Source organism: Geotrypetes seraphini, chromosome 2 (assembly GCF_902459505.1).
Source record: "Geotrypetes seraphini chromosome 2, aGeoSer1.1, whole genome shotgun sequence".
NCBI lineage: Eukaryota > Metazoa > Chordata > Amphibia > Gymnophiona > Dermophiidae > Geotrypetes > Geotrypetes seraphini.
This window is the reverse complement of record NC_047085.1, coordinates 346,160,694-346,184,306: the sequence shown is the minus strand read 5'-3', so window position 1 is coordinate 346,184,306 and position 23,613 is coordinate 346,160,694. Positions and strand designations below refer to the sequence as shown.

The 23,613-nt window shown below is 41.6% G+C and overlaps 1 protein-coding gene across 12 annotated transcripts in view; it reads left to right on the top strand.

Moving 5' to 3' along the window:
* ARPP21 (cAMP regulated phosphoprotein 21) overlaps positions 1–23,613 on the top strand; it is a 643,283-nt gene that overhangs the window by 466,955 nt on the left and 152,715 nt on the right. For all 12 annotated transcript variants that reach the window (XM_033930334.1, XM_033930335.1, XM_033930337.1 and 9 more), the window contains one exon: positions 11,786–11,943. In XM_033930334.1, the coding sequence (XP_033786225.1) occupies positions 11,786–11,943 (158 nt within the window). The remainder of the gene's footprint in view (positions 1–11,785; positions 11,944–23,613) is intronic.

Below are 23,613 nucleotides of genomic sequence, written 5' to 3'. Positions count from 1 at the left end.
CAGCATCTCTATCCCCTCTCCACACCATCAATTGTGTCCAACTTCTTTCCCTTTCTGTTCCTTCCCTCTCTAAATCCTATTCTCCACCATCTCTCTCCCTCTCCTCTGTTTTTAGACCCATTGTTTCTTTTCCCCAAAGTCCGGCATAAGCACGTCTCTCCCCCCTTCCCCCCCTCCCTCCGTGTACCTCTACACCAGGGCTCCCCTCCCCCAAAGGCCTGTCCCTCCTGAAGGCCTGCCTGTACCCCACCACCTTTGAAGGCCTGTCCCCCCCACGAATGCCTGCCCCACCACACCTGAAGTCCTGTCCCCCCTTGAAGGCCTGCACCACCCCACTGAAGGCCTGCCCCCACACCCCTGACGGCCTGCCTGTCCCCCCGAAGGACTGCACCCCCATCCATTTACCTCATTCCAGCAGCGGAACAGCATGCAGAGAGGATCACTGGTACTTTAGAGATCCTTGCAGGTTGCCATAGGCCTTCGGAGCTGTCTTCCCTCTGCCGTGGTCCCGCCCCTCCTCTGACGTCAGAAGCAAGATTGCAGCAGAGGAAACAGCTCCGGAGGCCGATGGCAACCTGCAAGGATCACTAAAGTACCGGCAATCCTCTCTGCAGGCTGATCTGCTGCCGGAATAAGGTAAATGGACACCAGCAGGAGGCCAGGTGGGAAGCCGGACACCAGCACTTCCCGACTGACCCTCCCCCTCTAAAGCAGGAGCGGCAGCAGCCGGCCAGCAAGAGGCAGCGCTGCCGCTCCTGCTTTAGGGGGCAAGGGGGGAGGGTCAGTCACCGAATCAGGAGGCCGATTATTTTTGTTTTTAAATCGATTCAAATCGGGCAGCACTACTTTAGACATATGCTATGCTGTACATCATTATACTCAATGAAAATACTCTGAGATACTTCTACTTATTTCAACTCTTCTGTCTTCATACACATGATATGCTATCTTTGCCGAAGACCTCAGAAACACCACTCCACCGTCCCATGTAAACAGTCTTTCATGTGGAGAATTATGTGTTGAATCCTCACTGGTCATGGCTTCCAGATTTGCATTTTTAATTTATTCTCAAACTCTGTATTTAATAATTATTTAATAAGTTAAATTGATATTTATATTTCATATTTTTACTTATCTTGGCAGTAGTCAACCTCATTTACATATTGGTGGACTTAGCGGTTGGACCCGACATGTTTCGCACTAGCTTCATTAGGGATCCACTCTGTAATAAATAATATCAAAATGTTTAAAATATCTTACAATTGTTCCTACTGTTCTGTAAATATTGAGAATATCAATCTAGAGTTATATTCAATCTACCACTGCCGCTGTCATTTGACTCGCATAATATCTTCAGTAAGATGGCAGCGGCATTCTTAGGTCTCATTATTTATTATTCTAAGCTAAAGAAACCGGCTCCTTATTGGAGGAAACTGTCCTATTGATACGGCCTGCTTCCCACCCAAGTGAAACGGGGTGTAAACAACATGCTACGTGCTGACATCTAATATCAGCTGAGATTTCACGATCCTCATTGGAAAAATTAGATTAAAGTGGCCCATTCAATTTCCAAGTTCAACCCAGTCGGCTCTACTGTATTGAGCCGATGGATCCAACTCTGTTCTTTAATGTTTAAAGCTTTTTCTAAATTACCTCCCACCCTCCCTTCCTGTATACAATCAATAACCCTCCATATCAAATTTGCTACTGTATGTTTTAATCGTATCATATGTTGCACCATCGTAGTCTGTAAGTTCTCATTGTTGATACGGGACTTGTGTTCGTTTAGTTGAATTTTTATGGAGCAGCTAGTCTGGCCAATATAAATAAGACCACAGGGGCAAAGTGTCGCATAAATCACCAACCTACTATTACAGTTGGTATTGCCCCTGGATTTAATCACAATGTTCTTCCCCGGGGCTTCCCACACATCTCCCTCTGTTGTTTTTATCACACCACTGACATCCCCCACATTTCCGATGTTGTCCTTGCTCTACCCTTACTTTGTTCTGAAATTTCTTAAAATTCAACTTCTGACCGATTGTATAGCCCTTGTATAAACAACTGAGGGGGCCAATGTGGCACCCATGGCCTCTCCTGTAATTTGTTTAAAAAATTTTCCTTGATGTTCAAAATAGTTTTCATTAATAACCTATTTGGCTAGTTGAAATAAAAATTCAGTGGAAATGCGGTGAGGAGTAATTTGATGTTGAAGCACCCCAATATGTCTAAAGCTTGGGGTTACAGAATTTGAGTATATAAAGATGTTACATTGAGCGTGGCCAACCAAATTTCTTCAGAAGTATGTTGTACCCCGTGTAATATTCGCAAAAAATGTGAAGTATATTTTAGATATGATTTAACTTTATTAGCTTTAATACACAAGAAGTAATCCAAAAATTGTGATAGTGGATCTAAAACCGACAGTCGAGTATTAACTATGGATCGACCAGGAGGAGATTTATGGATCTTAGGTACGAAGTAGATCATCGGAATCCTAGGAAACTTCTATATCAAGAACTGATATTCCTTAAATGTGATCATGCCATCATGGTAATGTTGTACTACCCAATCATTTATTAATTTAGACAGTTCCAGGGTAGGATCCTTATCCAGTTTTTTATATGCTATAACATCCTGTAGATGACGTCTTGCTTCAGTTTCATAGTCAGTTTTATTCTAGATGACCGTGGCTCCACCCTTATCCCCCTTTAGGATGACTTTATTATCATTGAAAGCCCTGATATTGCATTTTAGATAAATTTTTAGGAAATTTATGGAAATGCCAATCACGTTCTATTTGAGAAAGTCCAGTGAGTACTAAATCACGAAACGTGGAGACGACTGGGTCCATCGGCCCGGAAAGGACCCATTTAGACTATACTTTACAGATTGGAATGGTATAAATATCGGCACTATGAACTTCTTCATCAATGTTTAAAGTCGTATCTTGGTGTGTAGAATCCTATAGCATTCGTTGTTGAAAGAATACTTTCAGTTGTAGCGTCCGTATAAACTTATGGAAAGCTACTTTCAACTGAAAAAAGTCTGGTGAATATGCCAAGGTAAACCCCAGTCCTAGTTGTAATACAGATTCTTGTGCAGTAGTTAGGACTGTGGCTGACAGGTTTACAACTGTCATTTCTGTGCTGGTCTGGTTTTGATTACTGATTGATTGTGAGATTGCCCTCTCACCCTCTGTATTGACCAACCTCGGCCCCGTACTTTTCCTCCACGTGTTGTGTTGTCTATCTCCCCCTCTTCCGGTTTTTCCGTTGTCACTTCACTAGATTCATCACTCAATTTGTCCATGTCCGCTGAGGAGCTATCAAATGCTACCTTCTTCTTTTGCATATTATATCCCGTCCCGCTCCTGGCACTCTCACACCAACCTCTCTTCTCTCATACTTATATAATTCCACTGGAGTTCCGTTCCTTCCCTAACCATGTAAACCGTGTCGAGCTCCATCTGCGGAGATGATGCGGTATATAAACCCAAGATTTAGATTAGATTAGATTAGATATCCTGATCTTTTATTCCAAGTATATACTCTATCCATTTGGTAATCCTTTTCATCCCGTTTAAGTTTCTTCACTTTGGTCTGTTTTATATTGTCTTGGAAACTTAGTATGGTTTTTTTTGAAGATCCTTCAATAAGGAGCCAGTTTCTCAGATGTTTAGCTTAGAATAAATATTGAGCTCTGAGAACGCCGCCGCCATCTTACTGAAGATATTATGTGAGTCCTTTTACTAAGGTGCACTAACTGATTTAGAGCACGATTTAGTGCACCTTAGTAAAGGGACCCCTTTATTTCCTTGACCTAAATCTTCCCCTGTTGCCGCCTACTTTTTATGCTCCTAAATTTAGGAGTTTAGTGAAATTTTTGAGTATAAATTTAGGCACTTAGCTCTAGTAAATTTTCAACTAGGCCAAGTAACGAGCATAACTCCTTTGATTAGACTCATTGAGTCTGATTCTATAAATGACACCTAGGAATGCGGCACTTAGTGCATGTCAGTTTTAAGTTAAATCACACCTACTGACCTAGTGATGTCTAAAGTGGAGTTAGGCACTGGTAGGCATCTGAACCTTAATCACATCCTATTTATGCCAGGCACGTCTCCTCAGTTCTTAGTTTTCCGTGGAACCGAGAAGTCCGTCTTTTTGGCTCTCTTCGGTAACTTCGTCGTTCGTGCCTTCTCTCACCGCGGTATGTGTTTATTTTTCTCACAAATCGCTGTGTTAGTCTTTTTTCTTTCTTTTTAAAAAAAAAAAAAATTTACTTCCGTCCATTTGCCCGGTACAGGCTGCTCGGCCGTGGCCCGTGGGATTCGACTTTGCGTCAGCTGTCTTTTTGTCTATGCCACGACCTGTTACCAGTTTCAAACGATGCCGCAAGTGCAAGCGCACGATATCCCTTACGGACCCTCACGGACGCTGCCTCAAGTGCCTTGAGCCGAAACATCATCCTACCTTGCCAAACACTTAAGCCTTGTGCTTTTAAGCGTCGTTGCGTTCTGGTGGATAACCTCTTCGAGATGGAGTCTTCTACTCTCGGCATCGAAGGTGTCTTCAGCATCAGCCCCGGTCGATGCCTCTCCTTCTACTTCTTCCACCTCGAGCCTCATCAGACCTTCGTCTTTTGGAGCGGCTCTTGCTTCGACGTCCTTGGCTGCCATATCTTCTCCTATCTCCTCAGGTCAGATAGCTCAACACTCGGTTCCGCCAGTGGTGTTTAAAGTTTTGAAGCTTTCCAAGTCGAAACACTCTCACCCCACTGTGCGAGAACCTCCAGCCAAGACAGGTGGGCTGGTTTCAGACGCGGTACCCTCCTTGCTGGCTACACCCCAGACCTCTTTGGAGGAGCAGATTATTAAGGTCCTCACTAACATGGGACCCACACTGCTTAATCTGCTTCAGCCTGGGCATGCAGAAGGCTCCCGCGAGGTCGAGCCGCCTGTGTCCCGGTCTGATCCTCCACACTCGATGCAGGGAGCGGAGTCTCTGCGAGTGTCTGGTCGAGCTTCCAAGCACGACACGCATAGAGTACAGTCTGTGCGAGTGCATCGACAGGATACCTCCCATTCTACCAAGGGAGTCCAGTCTTCGAAGTTGCTTCAGGGCTCCTCCACACCTATAGATCTTCGATCAACTGCTTCGGAGGCAACCTCTGCTCGCTCTTCGAGATCCAGTTCGAGACACAGTTCTCAACATCACTCGAGACCTGCTTCGAGGCATTCTTCGAGACATCATTCCTCAAAGCCTCGGTCTTCTCCAGCCTCGACGAGACCTCCAACTCCTCGTTCCAAGTCTCCGATGCCAGCCCTGGAGGATATCCCGATGTCCAGTGCATCGTCCAAGCCTCCCGGTTCCTTCGTCCCATGGTTTCCTGTCGAGGCTTCTTCTTCTTCGACTCCAGTTGCCTCGATGTCCTCGAGTCCTTCTCGAAGCCGTGCCACTGCAGATCAGTTATCTTTTTCCTCGTTTTTGAGACAGATGGCTGTAGACTTGAGCGTTCCATTGGACACTGGCTCTAAGTACTCTAAAGAATACCTCGAGACCATGCATCTTCCTCAACCTCCGGCTGGGTCTCTCAAACTGCCATTACACAAGCTTCTTGATCAGACTTTTACTAGATGCATGGAGCCTCCTTTTTCCATTCCAGCAGTTCCAGGAAAGTTGGATGCCAGATATAAAACAGTGCATCATAAAGGTTTTGACAATTCCCAATTATCACATCAATCCTTGCTTGTGGAATCCTCTTTAAAGAGATCCCATCTTTCCAGAGTATATGCCACAATTCCTCCTGGCAGGGAAGGGAAGACCATGGATAAGTTTGGACGTCGCATTTACCAAAATGCTATGATGTCTTCGAAGGTCCTCAATTATAACTTTCATTTTATTACTTATTTTGAATTTCTTTTGTCTCTTCTGCCGAAATTTTTGGGTTACTTAGATGATAGCGTGCATTTTGAGTTCCAAGAAGTCATTGCTTCTTTCTCTCAGTTGCGTATCCATCTTTTGCAATCATCTTATGATGCCTTTGAGCTCTCTGCTTGAGCAGAGGCTTGTTCTGTGGCCATGCGTCGTCTAGCCTGGCTTCGCACCATAGACATGGACTCTAACCTCCAGGATCGCCTGGCGAACATCCCTTATGACCTTTTTGATGAGTCCATCGAGGCTGCCACCCAAAAATTGTCTGACCATGCTAAATCTTTTGCCTCTATAGTCAGACCTAAGCCTAAGCCAGCTCCTTCTAGACCTACACGTCCTCCTGTAATCTACCAGAGGCGTTTTCCTCCAAAGCCGGCGCCTTACACTCGCCCTCCTTTGAAGAAACAGTCACCTCAGAAGCAACAGAAGCCTCAACCTTCTGCTCCACCGAAGGCTTCTCAGCCTTTTTGACTGTTTACTCCAGAACATAACATCCATCATTCTGTCTCTGACCCCTTTTCCACCTATAGGAGGTCGTCTCCATCTTTTTTACGACAGATGGACGGTCATAACATCCGACCTATGGATCCTTTCCATCATCAGAGAAGGATTCTTTCTCCATTTCAATCAGGTTCCACCAGAGCTTCCTCCAAGAGAGTATCCTTCCAGCCCATCCCAGACCGCCCTTCTTCTTCAGGAAGCTCAAGCTCTGCTTCGTCTCCATGCCATCGAACCAGTTCCCTTGGAACAGCAAAGCAGGGGGTTTTACTCCCATTACTTCCTTGTTCCAAAGAAGACGGGCGATCTGCGGCCCATTCTGGATCTCAGGGCTTTCAACAAATTTTTAGTAAAAGTAAAGTTTTGAATGTTGTCCCTGGCATCCCTCTATCCCCTTCTCGAGCAGAACGATTGGTTATGCTCTCTGTATCTCAAGAAGGCCTATACTCACATCCCCATTCATCCGGCCTCCCGTCAGTATCTCAGATTTTGGGTGGGGAATCTGCATTTTCAATAGAGAGTACTACCCTTCAGCCTGGCCTCGTCTCCCAGAGTGTTCACCAAGTGCCTGATTGTGGTAATGGCAGCTCTAAGGAATCACGGTCTTCAGGTATTTCCCTACCTCGACGACTGGCTCATCAAAGATTCCACATCTCAAGGGGTTATTTTAGCGACCCAACAGACTACCTGGTTCCTACAAAGTTTGGGATTCGAAATCAACTTTCCCAAGTCTCAACTTCAACCCTCTCAAAATCTACAATTCATTGGAGCTGTTCTGGACACTGTCCAACTCAGAGCATTCCTTCCACAACAACGTCTGGAAACTCTGCTTCACCTCTGTCACACAGTGTCTTCTCACTCTTCCATATCTGCGAGACACATGATGATGCTTCTGGGTCACATGGCCTCCACAGTACACGTGACTCCTTTTGTCAGACTTCACCTCAGAATTCCTCAGTGGACCCTGGTTTGCAGTCCTCTCTCTCAACACATCTCAGTCACTCCTTCTTTGAAGCAGTCTCTTCGTTGGTGGATGCTCTCTTCCAATCTTTCCAGAGGCTTGCTTTTTCAAACGTCCCCTCATCAGAAGGTCCTCATGACAGACTCGTCAACCTACGCTTGGGGTGCTCATCTCGATGGTCTCCGTACTCAAGGCCTCTGGACCAGTATGGATCGTCAATGTCATATCAATCAGTTGGAACTCAGAGCGATCCTCAAGACTCTCCATGCTTTTCAACATCTCCTTCACGACACAGTAGTCCTCGTCCGCACTGACAACCAAGTCGCCATGTATTATGTCAACAAACAGGGGGGGACAGGGTCTGCCTCCCTTTTTCAAGAAGCTCTGGAAGTTTGGGACTGGGCAATCCATCACAACACTTTCCTCAAAGCTGTCTACATTCAAGGGGCTCAGAATTGCTTGGCGGACAACTTGAGTCGTCTTCTGCAACCTCACGAATGGACACTCCATTCCTCTCCTCTTCATCACATTTTTTCACAGTGGGGAACGCCTCAGATAGACCTCTTCACAGCTGCTCACAACTACAACTGCCTCAGTTCTGCTCCAGGATATACTCTCCTCTCCGCCTCGAGGCAGATGCTTTTCTTCTGGAATGGACGAATCTTATTGTGTTTTACTGAAGGATGAACTTCAGTAAGATTTTTTTTTGTGTGTATGTGTGGTTAGGAAAAAAACTATTTTTGCATTACCTGTTGGGATCAAAAATTCCATGCTGAGATATGCTAGCTTTCAGGCAAATCATCCTGGAAGTACAGTAGATCACTGCAGTTCATGCTTAAAAAAGATCCTCTAACAAGTTGAACAGCAGGAAGAGTCTGAAGGACTGTTGTCTTAACAGTGGTCACTGCAAATAATGAGCAATTTAATGTATGCAATTTACTGAAGGATTGAAAAATCAGTTAATATAGGATATAACAAAGCACACTTAGCTTTCTCATGGTCAGCACTATAAATACCTTGTATTAATTATGAGGGCAGTATTCAGCAAATCAATCAGCAGCAACGTTATTCAGATAAAGTTCTCCAGATAATTCTAACCATGTACTGCCATAAAATATATCCATTTATGGGTTTAGGTCTATGTTTTATTTAATTTTTTAGCCTGTCCTCCTTGGATAACCCAAAATGGGTTACATGAATATATCCATATTTATCTTGGCAAACACATAACAAATTATGTTAGTGCCATCATAATAAATCTAAATTTAAATTTCACATTCTCATCAAAATTTAAAATCCAACATACTATTTCTAGTTAAATCATATTTACAATACAGTGCTCCCCTGATATTCGCGGGGGTTCTGTTCCAGGAACACCCGTGAATCTTGAAAAACCACGAATACGGTTTTCAGCGGGGGAGACAGGAAAGGGCAGACGGAGAGGCAGGAGAGAGCAGCTGGAGTGCCGGCGAGTGAAGGAAATCGCTCGCAGTATGCTCCGACCGCCTCTTCCTGCACTAAAGTCGGGCCTCACCAATCAGGAGCTACTTTGACACGTAGCTCCTGATTGGTGAGGCCCGACTTTAGTGCAGGAAGATGCGGTCGGAGCATACCGCGAGTGATTTCCTTCACTCGCTGGTGCTCCGGCTACTCTCTCCTGCTGCCCTGTCCTGCCCGGTCATTCACAGTCGGAAAATACCGCGAATGATTGGGACTGCGAATCGCCGATCGCAAATGACCTCGGGAGCACTGTACTTCTAAACAGTGAACTCAGCCACTTATCTAGAAGCCAAACAAATGTGTTTTAACAGCTCTTCAAAAAAAAAAAGCATCAAATTGTCTAGTGATCTGATACAAGAAGGGAGTTGGTACCACAGGTTAGTCAAAAAGTGGGCGTAGGCTTGTATATGAGCATACACTAGATCAGTGGTCTCAAACTCAAACCCTTTGCAGGGCCACATTTTGAATTTGTAGGTACTTGGAGGGCCTCAGAAAAAATAGTTAATGTCTTATTAAAGAAATGACAATTTTGCATGAGGTAAAACTCTTCATAGTTTATAAATCTTTCTTTTTGACTAAGTTTTGTAATTTATAGCTAAAGAGACATATGATCAAGAAACTTTTATTTTACTTTTGTGATTATGATAAACATACCGAGGGCCTCAAAATAGTACCTGGCGGGCCACATGTGGCCCCTGGATCGCAAGTTTGAGACCACTGCACTAGATGAAGTATTTTCACAGAGGGCATACAGAAACGTTTCACTTGTGAACGTAGGGACCGCTTTGGGTGATACACAGGTATGTGGAAACTATCTGGCTAACTTTAGGTGTATTGTTTTATAACCAGGGAGTTCTGCTATTATAATTACCCTGTGCATAATAATATGTATAAACCACATTGTCACAGAGTGCACAATTTCAATTATAGAAAATATATTTCTTAACCATATTATAATAATTTAGTGAAGTGCTCAGTCTGCCAACCATTGTGCTCAACAAATTCGAGCAATGCTTGCCAGCTGGACCATCACAGCACTCAGATAGTCCCGACCTGCCTGTCTCTTTATAAATTTCTCTCAAGCGGTACTTTCTTTTATTTGGCTTCCCATTCCAGAACTGCTTGTGTTTTTAATTCTGGAACATATCCCGTCCAACCAACCCCTCAACCCAAGTTTCGCTAAATCGCTTCATCAGGAGGTGGACGCTGAGGGTTATAAGGAAACCGGTCTTCGTAAACTGCAGGGCCGCAGCGGACATTTGGTGTAGCCTAAGGTTAGAGCAGAAGACTGAGAACCAGGGAATGAGATGTCCAAAAAAGAGGCAAATTCAGCAGCACACAAGAATTGGCAAAAGTGGAGTTGGATATACATAAACACTCCGAAAGAGTATCTCCCTTTTTGAGGGGAAAACTGTTTTCTTGGTTTATACTAGGATAGGTTTATATTTGAACATTTATAGTTTATAAGTAGATATCTCATATGTTAATATTCAGTCTATGGCAGTAAGCAGCTTGAAATCTGCTCACAGCCATGGATTGAATTCATCCCAAATATTATATGCCAGGACATGTCCAGCCTCAGCATATCCAGATTAGGGAATGATGGGTTAGAAACAATATTCAACGACACTACCCAGTTAAGTAGTACCACTGACTATTGGCAGACAGCCAGCTCAGTGTGTGGGCGGGGGGGGGGGGTGAGGTTGATCAGGCAGGAGCCTTTCCTAACCAGTTAAACCCCTTTGAAAATTGACCCTGTATTTTATAAGTATGGTAGTAATGTCTGCTCTTTGGAATGTTTCTTAGATTGCATTGAGACTCAATGCAGGTGGAGGCCAAGATGGGGCCATGTCGGGTGATTCTATATCTACAATACTGCTTTGAGCAGCTTGACCTTGATTCTGTAAATAGCACCTAATGTCTAGGCACCAAGGAGCACAATTGTCAATCATATATTATATGCCATTTATAGAATTTTGCCTAGTGACGCCTAAACGGTCTTAGGTGCTGGTAGGCATTGAAACCTTAGGTGTACTCCATTTATTCCAGGGTTTTCTTGGTCTAAATGAGCGTATACACCTACATTCTGGTAGGAATCTCAGAGTAGACACCTACCAAGTTAGGCATGTACCAGCTAATTCATTGGTTTTTAATTGCTTTTTTAATAGCACTTCTCAATTAACAGTGCTGATTAAGTCTAATTGAATAATTAAGTTAGGCGCCTAGATCAGCTAGGTGCGCTGATCTAGGTATCTAACTTCAGGCACCATTTATAGAACTGGGCCCTTGTATATATCCAGCTTCCCTTGCTGAGAACCAGGGAAAACCAACTTAAACCCACTGCAGCTTCTTGTGATCCTGGGCAAGTCACTTAGATTGCAAACCCTCCAAGGACAAGGAGATGCCTAACGTGCCTGAATATAACTCATTCTGAGCTACTTCAGAAACAAAGGCAGGAGCTAAATCTACAGAATTTTCTCCTTCCTTTCCTTTTTTCAGATCAACTTGGCCACCCAACTTTATCCAACTAGTGCTAGACTAAGGGCTCCTTTTACTAAGGTGCGCTAGTGGTTTTAGTGCGTGCTAGACTCTAACGCCTCTATAGAGTTTGTGTTAGTATTTTTCATTTAGCGCATGGTTCGCGCGCGCTAAAAACGCTAGTGCACCTTAGTAAAAGGAGCCCTAAGTCTTGAAGAACCCAGGGAATACCTCTGGGCCCAACATTTTTTATCCAGTTAAATGTTGTGTGCCAGTGAGTTTTCTGGAAATAAAATTTTGCAAGTAATCAGGCGAGTTAGTAGGACAAGCATGTTGAGTCTCAACCCCCAGCAATAATTTAATCTGGGGAAATAGAAAGGTTTTAATGATTATTCAACAAATACTCTTATAGGTCAACCATTTGTAAACCCTGATGGTACTCCAGCAATTTATAATCCTCCCAGTGGTCAGCAGCCAATCAGAAGTCATATAGTTGGGCAGTCTCAGCAGCAACAGCAGCCGCCTTCCATACAGCAACAGCAGCAAGTGTCTACTCACCTTGTCACACAGGTAAATGCTATACTTGCATCATTAGTTAGGGCCTGCTGGCAGAAAAGTTTCACTTCTATTTTTGTTTTGCTTTTAACTGTATTTCATTCTGCTTTGTTTCATATAGTTTTGAGGGGAAATCTATAAACTGGACACATAAATGTTTGAAATACTAACATGAGGTCACCCGAAACACCATTCTGCAAATGCCTGCTTAAATTAAATAGCATAAGCCACTTATTTATTTAAAAAGTTTCTATACCGTTTAAAACTAAACAGTTTACATAATTTACATTCATAATTTTGTAAAAACATAATAAAACGGACACACAAACAATCATCAGAAATTAAATCTACAAGCTAATACCATAGCTTATATAATGAAAATCATGAATAGTTTATCAACTGTACAGAGAAGAAAATTATTGGCTAAACAAGGCATCTACAAATGCGTCTTGAGTAATTTTCTAAACATGCCCTTTTCACTACAGTTTCGTATTTGGCCTACGAGGGAGTTCCATATTTTAACTCCTGCACAGCATAAAGTGAATGGTAAAAGTGGAATATCAAATTAATAAATAATAATAATACTTTCAAGGGGGAAGGGGAGGAAGGGAGAGACAAGGAGTGGAGCATAGGCAGGACATAGACTGAGCTCCCACCTATGTGTGTATCTTAGAGGTTGATATTCAAATTGATTCATCCGGCCAGAAACAGCTCCTGGCCGGTTAAACCGCTTGTGTGGAGTTATTCTCTGATACTCGGTGTCAGTTAGCCGGTTAGTGCTGCTGAATATTGCCACAGACTGTTAAACTCAAAGTTGGCTTTATAGTGGGCAGTCCAGGGGTGGAGTTGGCACTTACGTTGTTAAGTGCTGATATTCAGCATTTAACAATCTAAGTTTAGTAGTTAAATAAAGCTGCATAAGGGCTCCTTTTACGAAGGTGCGGCAGCGTTTTTAGTGCACGCACCGGATTGGCGCGCGCTAGCCAAAAAACTACAGCCTGCTCAAGAGGAAGCGGTAGCGGCTAGTGCGCACGGCATTTTAGCGCGCGCTAAGGCCCTAATGCGCCTTCGTCAAAGGAGCCCTAAATGTCAGTCCTATCTTTATGCGGTGTCGTTTATGCGATTAAGTGCTGAATATCATACTTAATTACATAAGGGATAGTCTGATGTATTAATCCAGATTTTCAATGCTGGTGCCTGGACATGTCCAGGAATTGAATATCTGGGAATAATGCAGCTAGTGGCTTAAAAAAAAAAAACCCCACTTGCTGCCACCAGCCAAATATCGCCCCCAAGGGAATATTGTAAGTTAGTGTGCATTTTTGACACACTTAGGCACTTGAATTTACACCAGCTCTATGGCTGCCATAAGGGCAAACATCTAACTATCTCCCGCCCCCTTTTACTAAGCCATGGTAGAGGTTTCTACTGTGGCCCGGAGTGCTAAATGCTTCGACGCTGCTCCAACATCTCAAAGAATTCCTATGAGCATCGGAGCGGTGTTAGAGCATTTAGCACCCCAGGCCATGGTAGAAACCTCTACCACGGCTTAGTAAAAGGGGCCTAGGTGTGTTAATACCTGGCAACCCTAGTACTAAGTAACTACTTTCCTTTATGGAATACACTCTATGTGCCTAACTGAAGATATCTGATTCATTCTCCCCCTCCCTCACTTTAGGTGACCTCTTCAGAACTGAGTACACAAACAGATCTATACTTTTGTAGGAGCAGCTGTTATAAAACACAATGAAAGGGAACCTAGAAGTCAAAAAGTGGCAAACCTAAGGCCTGGATTCTGTAACTAATGCTGTTGTCAGCGGCTGCTTTAAAAGCAGCCGCCGATCACGTGTCAATCACGCAATGGCACCTCTGGCAAAGATAGGCACCGGATTTCCAGTGCCTACCTATAATGTGAATCGCACCACCATAGGCGCTTTAGGCCGCCTAACGATACTTCCAGTGTTAGCCACACTCACAGTGGCGTTAGGCGGCCTAAAGCGCCTACAGAGATGCAATTCCAGCGCTGATTTTTTTGGGCACCTACCAGTTAAAAACGTATCAACTGCATGTTTTTTTACTGAGCAGGCGGTAGTTTTTGGCCAGCACGGGGGTTAGCGTGTGATGAAACATCGCGCGCGTTAACCCCGCTAGCGCAGCTTGATAAAAGGAGCCCCTAGTACATAAGAATTGCCATATTGGATGAGACCAAGAGGTAGCTAGGGGGGTGCAAGGGGAACAGCCACTCCCTCAAATTGACTTCCAACTAAAATGGCACCTATGCAATTTTAAAGATATACTTGTGTGGGCATCTAATTTCTACACAGTCTACTCATCCCAGTGTCAAAACCTGGCTACACTTCTGGTCAGACCAATGGTCCTTCTAGCTTTGTATCAAACCAGGTCACAAGAACCTGGCAAAAACGCAAATAGTAACAACATTCCCTGCTATCGATATAAGCTAAGCAGTGACTTCCCCATGTTTGTCTCAATGGCAGACTAGAGACTTTTCCTCAAGAAACTTTCTTTTTAAACCCAGATATGCTAACCACTGTTACTACATCCTTTGGCAACATGCTGTAAGCTGATAAATTACAGTTTCTCATTCCAGTTTTAGATTTCAGCAGATTCCATGATTATTTGTTTTGATTTTTTTCATTGAGACTATCAAAACATGGATAGTATTGTTAATGTCAAGATCTTCTGTTATGTCTTGCCCAGAGAGTTTGGTGGTTGATGGAATTAATATTCCTATATTTAAAGTGGTCTCTTATTGTTTGAAGTTCTTTTAGAGTCCTCTGTCCTTACACCCACAATTGAAAATGTAGTAAGAACTAGTTTTTTTAAGCTGAGGTTGGTGAGATTACATGATTTATTGTCCCCTAAAAACTTTTGACTAGTTATTCAGATTACTTTAATGACACATTTTGATTGCTGCAAATCACTTTGTCTTGTTTTGCCTGTGTATGTTTTGTGGGCATTACAGATTGTTCAAAATGCTACAGCAAGATTGTTGCCCAGCTAGTTAAATATGAGCACAGTTCCGCTATAGTATCTGTTTTTTATTGTCTTTCCTTAGTATGGAAAATCCAATTTAAGATCTTAACTTTGAGTTGCAAAGTTTTGAATAATGAAGCTCCCCTTATCTTAGCTGTGACCTTGAGGATTTATTGTGTCTCATAATCATAGCGCTCCACAATCAAGGGTTTCTTGGATGTACTGTCTTATCAGAAGGTGAGGTTGGAACAATATTGTTCAAGTAATTTCCACTTAGCAGATCTAGTACTTTGGAATATACTGTCTGCTGATTTGCTTAATATTGAATGATTGACTTCTTTTTTGAAGCAATTGATAGCACCTCTGTTTAAATAAGCTTTCTCTAAGTCATGAAGGGTAATGGTGATCATGCCTTTAACTAGGATTATTTACAGAGCAGTTTGCTCTGTAAATAATCCTCTGGCAGAAGTATTAATAGTCTTTTTTTCTAAACAAAATTTTTTATCTCTGCAGTGTTTTAATCAAGCTTGATTTTATATGTTTTAATTGCGTTCCACTTGGGAATTGTAGATTGTGCAGACTACAAATTTTTAAAGCTCATTTTACAGCCATAGACATCTACAGATAACTTATACCCATCCCTGGGTTCACCCTCAGTCCCACCTTACTGGGGAACTGGTTACATATGTATGTTAAATGGATAGAGATATTGATCCTGAAATGCTACATACAGATAATATTGCTGTGCTGAGATGATTGTTCTATGCAAACTTATTTTGTTCTTTCAGTCAGACTTAAGTATAATGGGTATATCTTGTCTAGGAGATTTAATTAAGTGCATGGAAAGATAATTCATGTAAGAATACTAGAATACAGGATAGTCCTGACCTTTAGCGTTCCTGTAGATTCCAAAGAAGAATTCAAAAATATGCTGCAGGCCTGTTGAAGGAGGCCAGTAATAGATTGTTCAAAATAGATACAAGTTCTTTCATTTCTAAATATTTAAACCTAGACACAAACACAACAGGACAAAACAAGACTGTTGAGTGCATCGTAGACATTTTTTGATGGGTCTTTGAGAATAAATAGCAAGTATCCAAGATAAATATACCAGAAACCTGTCTGTAAATTTAACTGCCAGCAACAAATGCAATTGGGTTTTGTTTTTTGTTTTCTTTTTATTTACAATATTTAAAGTCCCAAGTTAATGGTTAAGCTGAAATCAAAAGGTTTTCTGTAAGTAGTTTACTTGATGTAACTCAAATAATTCCTATCAATGCCATGATACATCGAGACAAAAAGATTGAAATAGTGTGATGGAGATTTGCGAGCTGTTGTTCCAAGTGTCAAGGATCTAGCCTTTAAAGATGGTTTTTAAAGATGAATGCCCCCATTGTCAGAGCACAGGAGTTTTTTGGGTTCACTGTGAATTCAGTACATTTCTCATATCAAGCTTCTTCTTTCAACTTGTTCTTTATTCTTGATATAGTAATAAAGAATTCACAGCCCTGAGACTGGAAGATCATACGCTTCCCACGCAATTTGCTGCTGGATGTTCTTCCAGCACAGGAAGTAGATTTTAGATAATGCAGTTTAATAGTCCTGTTCTTGGAATTAATTTTATGGATCAATAAGGAGAAAATCTTTATTAATGTCCTTTAAGAATAATTTATATTTTGCAAAGGACAGGAGGGAAGTACATCACTGTTTCTCCTTCTTTGGCATTGCACTGTATGCAGATTCTGTTACGGCTAGAGTCTAGTTAGAGCCACTATTTCCTCTGAGCTGAGTGAGAGTCCTCCAACTGCATTGCTGCCAGTGAGCGATGGTGTTTCAATTACTGGGGACAGGCATGTTTCTAGAGTCCTGCAGAGCCTGCCTGTCCCTCACTATTGGAAATGTGATAGTGAAACAGCACCCCCTATTGGGAAGACTATAGGTGGATGGCTCCCACTCAGCTTAGAGAAAACAGTGGTTAGAACATTTAGGGCTCCTTTTACGGAAGCCGCAGTAGCGGCTTTAACGTGCGTGACTTCTCATCACGCGCTAACCCCCGCGCTAGCCGGAAAACTACCGCCTGCTCAAGAGGAGGCGGTAGCGGCTAGCACGGCCGGCAGTTTAGCACGAGCAATTACGCGCGTTAAACCGCTAACGCGCCTTCGTAAAAGGTGCCCTTAGTTGACAAGCAGCCCTGAGCTTTGTTCAAATGTTACCGCAGCTCTTTGTGATCTTAGACAAATCACTTAACCTGTCATTGCCTCAGGTAAAAACTTAGATTGTATGTCCTCTGGGGACAGGGAAATACCTAGGGGTCCTGTTACTCATCTTGAGCTACTGCTGAGAAGTTGTGAGTCAAATTTAAATAAATACATTTTTGTCTGCATATTTTTAGTTTATGGTTGCTTATTCTGTGCTCGGTAAGGATCTATCTGTGTAAAAATGACCAGGTCTGTATAGGATCAATCTGTACTAATCCAGCTTGTTTAGTTTTCCAGTTGCTGTACTGATATTCAAGATTTTCACTGCAGTGTTTATGTTGCTGCCTCTTCCCTTATTGTGTGACTTCTGGAAGTTAGTGCTATTATGGTAAGATAGAATTGCTTTATAGACCCTGAATGACTTTTGTAAGGTTTTGTGTTGCTTCACAGTATGGCTGATACAAGATTTTGGATTTAGATTAAGCTTTCACCTCAGTAGTACTTCAGGATTAGTTAGATTCAGGTACACTGGGTATTTTTCTCTCCTAGGAGGGCTTACGGTATAAATTTGAACCTGAGACAATGGATGGTTAAGTGACCTGCCCAAAATTCCAAAGAATAGCTGTTGGATTTGAATTCTGATTGCCAGCCTGTTGCTCTAACCATCAGGTACAACTAATACAAATAAGTATATATTCCAGATGAGCAGTTCTAAAGCCAACTTATCAAATCATTTTATGACATTTCTGTTACATTTCTGTTGAACACCACAGTTCATATTTCCCAACAGGAAAATGCTGGGCTGGGGAGCAAGAGTTGACTGGGAGCCAAGTGTTAAACTTCCACTGGTAGCCCACAGGGAGAGGGGCCATGGACCAGAGGCTCTTCCCTCCTCCTGCTGGTGATAGGCAATTTGTTTCCAGAATACTTCTAATGCTATTGTTTAATAAGTTATATCATTTTAAGTTATATTATTTTAATTTTATTTTTTTTTGTGAGGGGGGGATTACAGGATCCGAGGCAACATGGATTCACTAGAGGCAGGTCTCATCAGACAAACCTGACCAATTTCTTTGATGGGTGACCAGAGACTTGGATGGAGGGAGAGTGCTAGATGTAGTGTATTTAGATTTTAGCAAAGCCTTTGGGAGTGTCCCACATATGCGCCTAATTAATAAACTAAAACAAAAGGGGAAAAAGGAGAGGAAAAAGAAGAAAACCCAATATGTTAAGGCTTGATGAGATTTGATTTTGTAAAAGGAAAAGAAAGGGAAAAAGAAATTATTTTAAATATTAATTGGTTCATTTATCAATTGCTAAACTTTTGGGGATGTTGTTTTTAGCTCATTGTTTAAAAGAAATGGGATGAAATAAGTCTATTCATATGAAAAAGTATATTTAATGAAATCAAAAATCATTTAGGCTTGGAATTTGTTAATTAATTAACTAATCATCTAATGCTATATAACTTTTTAGTATATATTAATTATTAGTAATTAAATTAATTAAAGTTCATGGGTTTTGAAGTACACTTTAGAATATTTATATAAATTCTTGAATGACTTTGTAATCAGTTAATAATCTAATGATGTATAACTATAGTATCCATTAATTATTAACAATGAACTTAATTAAGATCATGAGTTTTGAGGATATATCTTTGTAATATTTACATAAATTCCTGGAGTAAGGGGTTCTAGGGATATATTAGGGAGATTATAATGATTACTATGATTTAAGTAATGATAGAAATTTTATGTGGGAGGAATGTTGGAGAGATATAATAACTAATTTATGGATATTCTTATAGAAATGGGACACCATATAATGATAAGCTTTTCTAATATTATAGTTCTTAAAGGCAAAATTTTTGAAATGTTCCTATATGCATAACTTTCTTATATTATCATTTATCTTCAAGATCTTGTGGGGATCTTATAATATCACAGATAATTTGTATGACATGGGTACTCGGAGGGGGAATTTGGATTGGTGGTTCTAATTGCTTCTAAGCAGTCAGAATATATAATAGGCGGGGCAGGGGAGGGAGGAAGAGTTTATTTTAGGTGGGATGGGGAGGGAAAGGGGGTTAGGGAGAGATGGTTAGGGGTGTTAGGTTTTATGCTCATGGTTTTAAATTTGGGGAAATGGTATATACGCATCACAATTTGAATTACTGTATGATAATGGTATGCATTAAGTATAATATATATAATATATAATGGATTTTAAAATACTATCATTAAATGTTAATGGACTCAACCATCCGATTAAAAGGAAAAAAAAACATATTTAAAACAACAGAATGCGGATATTTGTTATATCCAAAAGATACATCTGTCTGCTATAGAATCTACAAAACTAGAGGGAGGTTGGGTAAAACATTGTTTTTATGCCCTGCTATAGAGGAAAAGGCTGAAGTAGCAATTTTAGTGAATAGAAAGTGTTATGCATTATTAATGATTCAATTCTTGTATAGCTCCCCGCATGCTAGATTGTATATTAATAATAATTTCTCAGAATGTTTTAGTTTGCAGAGAGGGGTTAGACAAGGATGTTCCTTGTCTCCTTTGCTTTTTGATATTATATTAGAACCCTTGTTATTAGCTATTCAGCAAGCAAAGTTCATGATCTTCAAGCCCTGATGTTAGAGGCAGATCTAGATATTGTCGCTATCACAGAGACATGGTTCAGTGAATCACATGGATGGGATGCAAACATACCGGGATATAATCTTTTTAGGAAGGACAGAGATGGTCATAAAGGTGGAGGAGTAGCTCTCTATGTAAAGATCAATATCCAAGCGACCGAAATGCAAGGGACCTGGGGAGAGGAAGAAGCTATATGGATTGCTCTGAAAAGAGAAGATGGAACTTCTATCTACGTGGGTGTAGTCTACAGACCTCTGACTCAATCGCAGCAAATTGATAAGGATCTGATTGTGGATATCCAAAAGTTTGGAAGGAAAGAGGAGGTTCTGCTGTTGGGAAGTTTCAACCTGCCGGATGCGGACTGGAATGCTCCATCTGCGGAATCGGAAAGAAGTAGGGAGATAGTGGATGCCTTTCAAGAGGCTCTGCTCAGACAAATGGTGACAGAACCCACAAGGGAAAAAGCGATATTGGATCTGGTCCTCACAAATGGAGAGAGTATGTCTAATGTTCGAGTGGGTGCTCACCTGGGAAGTAGCGATCATCAAACGGTTTGGTTTGATATAACGGCTAAAGTGGAGAGCGGCCGCACGATACTTAAGTCCTAGATTTCAAACGTATGGACTTTAATGCAATGGGAAAGTACCTGAAGAAAGAGCTGTTAGGATGGGAGGACATAAGAGAAGTGGAAAGACAGTGGTCTAAGCTGAAAGGAGCGATAAAAATGGCTACGGACCTTTATGTGAAGAAAATCAATAAAAACAAGAGAAAAAGGAAGCCGATATGGTTCTCCAACCTAGTGGCTGAGAAAATAAAGGCGAAAGAGTTGGCGTTCATGAAATATAAAAAAACCCAAGAAGAGGAGAGCAGAAAGGACTACAGGGTGAAAATGAAAGAAGCCAAGAGAGAGATACGTTTGGCGAAGGCACAGGCGGAAGAACAAATGGCTAAAAATGTAAAAAAGGGAGATAAAAATTTTTTCAGATATATTAGTGAAAGGAGGAAGATAAAAAATGGAATTGCTAGGCTAAAAGATGCTGGGAACCAATATGTGGAGAGTGATGAGGAGAAAGCAAATATGCTAAACAAATACTTATGTTCTGTGTTCACAGAAGAAAATCCTGGAGAAGGACCGAGATTGTCTGGCAAAGTTACACGAGAAAATGGAGTAGATTCTGCGCCGTTCACGGAGGAGGGTGTTTATGAGCAACTTGAAAAACTGAAGGTGGACAAAGTGATGGGACCAGACGGGATCCATCCCAGGATACTAAGGGAGCTCAGAGAGATTCTGGCGAGTCCTATTAAAGACTTGTTCAACAAATCTCTGGAGACGGGAGTGATTCCTGGGGATTGGAGGAGAGTGGATGTGGTCCCTATTCATAAAAGTGGTCACAGGGATGAAGCAGGAAACTACAGGCCGGTGAGCCTCACTTCAGTTGTTGGAAAAATAATGGAAGTGTTGCTGAAAGAAAGGATAGTGTACTTCCTTGAATCTAATGGGTTACAGGATCCGAGGCAACATGGCTTTACAAAAGGTAAATCATGCCAAACGAACCTGATTGAATTTTTTGATTGGGTGACCAGAGAGCTGAATCGAGGACATATGCTAGATGTAATTTACTTGGATTTCAGCAAAGCCTTTGATACAGTTCCTCATAGGAGGTTGTTGAACAAACTTGAAGGGCTGAAGTTAGGACCCAAAGTGGTAAACTGGGTCAGAAACTGGCTGTCAGACAGACGCCAGAGAGTGGTGGTTAATGGAAGTCGCTCAAAAGAAGGAAAGGTGACTAGTGGAGTCCCTCAGGGTTCGGTGCTGGGGCCAATCCTGTTCAATATGTTTGTGAGTGACATTGCTGAAGGGTTAGAAGGAAAAGTGTGCCTTTTTGCAGATGATACCAAGATTTGTAACAGAGTAGACACCGAAGAGGGAGTGGAAAATATGAAAAAGGATCTGCAAAAGTTAGAGGAATGCCTGGCAACTAAAATTCAATGCAAAGAAATGCAGAGTAATGCTTTTGGGGATTAATAATAGGAAGGAACCGTATATGCTGGGAGGAGAGAAGCTGATATGCACGGACGGGTAGAGGGACCTTGGGGTTATAGTGTCCGAAGATCTAAAGGCGAAAAAACAGTGTGACAAGGCAGTGGCTGCTGCCAGAAGGATGCTGGGCTGTATAAAGAGAGGCGTAGTTAGTAGATGGAAGAAGGTGTTGATGCCCCTGTACAGGTCATTGGTAAGGCCCCACTTGGAGTATTGTGTTCAGTTTTGGAGACCGTATCTGGCGAAAGACGTAAGAAGACTTGAGACGGTCCAGAGGAGGGCGACGAAAATGATAGGAGGCTTGCGCCAGAAGACGTATGAGGAGAGACTGAAAGCCATGAATATATATACCCTAGAGGAAAGGAGAGACAGGGGAGATATGATTCAGACGTTCAAATACTTGAAGGGTATTAACGTAGAACAAAATCTTTTCCAGAGAAAGGAAAATGGTAAAACCAGAGGACATAATTTGAGGTTGAGGGGTGGTAGATTCAGGGGCAATGTTAGGAAATTCTACTTTACGGAGAGGGTAGTGGATGCCTGGAATGCGCTCCCGAGAGAGGTGGTGGAGAGTAAAACTGTGACTGAGTTCAAAGAAGCGTGGGATGAACACAGAAGATTTAGAATCAGAAAATAATATTAAATATTGAACTAGGCCAGTACTGGGCAGACTTGCATGATCTGTGTCTGTGTATGGCCGTTTGGTGGAGGATGGGCTGGGGAGGGCTTTAATGGCTGGGAGGGTGTAGATGGGCTGGAGTAAGTCTTAACAGAGATTTCGGCAGTTGGAACCCAAGCACAGTACCGGGTAAAGCTTTGGATTTTTGCCCATAAATAGCTAAGAAGAAAAATTTTAAATAGAATCAGGTTGGGCAGACTGGATGGACCATTCGGGTCTTAATATGCCGTCATCTACTATGTTACTATACAGGATATTCCTTATTCAGAACGGGAATATAAGGTCTCTGCTTATGCGCATGATATACTGCTTCATTTGAGAAATCCTGAGATAACCATTCCATGTTTACTTGAATTAATAGATAAATTTGGAAAATTTTCAGAATATAAGATAAATTGGAGTAAATCAGAAGTTCTTCCACTTAATGTGCATTGTACAAAAGGTTTATTTGACTCGTTTCCCTTTCTATGGAAAGAAGATGGAATAAAATATTTAGGTATTTGAATTAAAAACACACTGGAAGACACAATGAAAGTAAATGAAAAATCTTTATTACAGAAGGTTACAGAAATGTGTGAGCAATGGAATCCTTTACATCTTTCCTGGTGGGGGAGAGTCCAAACTATTAAAATGATGATCTTGCCTGTGATTTGTTAAATGGGTATGATTCCATTGTTTTTTCAGGGGTCTTTTTACAAAAAGTTAAATAGTATTTTAACAAAATTTATTTGGCTGGGTAAAATTGCTAGAATTGCTTTAGTGTCTTTACAAAAGCCAATTATAAAGGGAGGGGTAAATTTTCCAAATTTATATAGGTATTATTATGTGCCAAGGTATGTATTGGGTCCTCCCAGAGCCCATCGAAAATATTCCAGACTGGTTGTGGTTGGAATGGCGACTCATTTTTCCTCTGAGATTAAACCATGTTCTTAGTATCAAGATGCCTAGGATATATAAAGAAAACAGAATATTAGTTGATACATGGAAAACCTTAAGATTGGTGAATAATTTAACACCTACTCCAATACATAAATCAACAAATCAAACTATATGGCTCAACTCCAAGATTCAAATTGGCGGATTTAAAGTCATCTGGAAGCATTGGATGATGGCAGGTATACG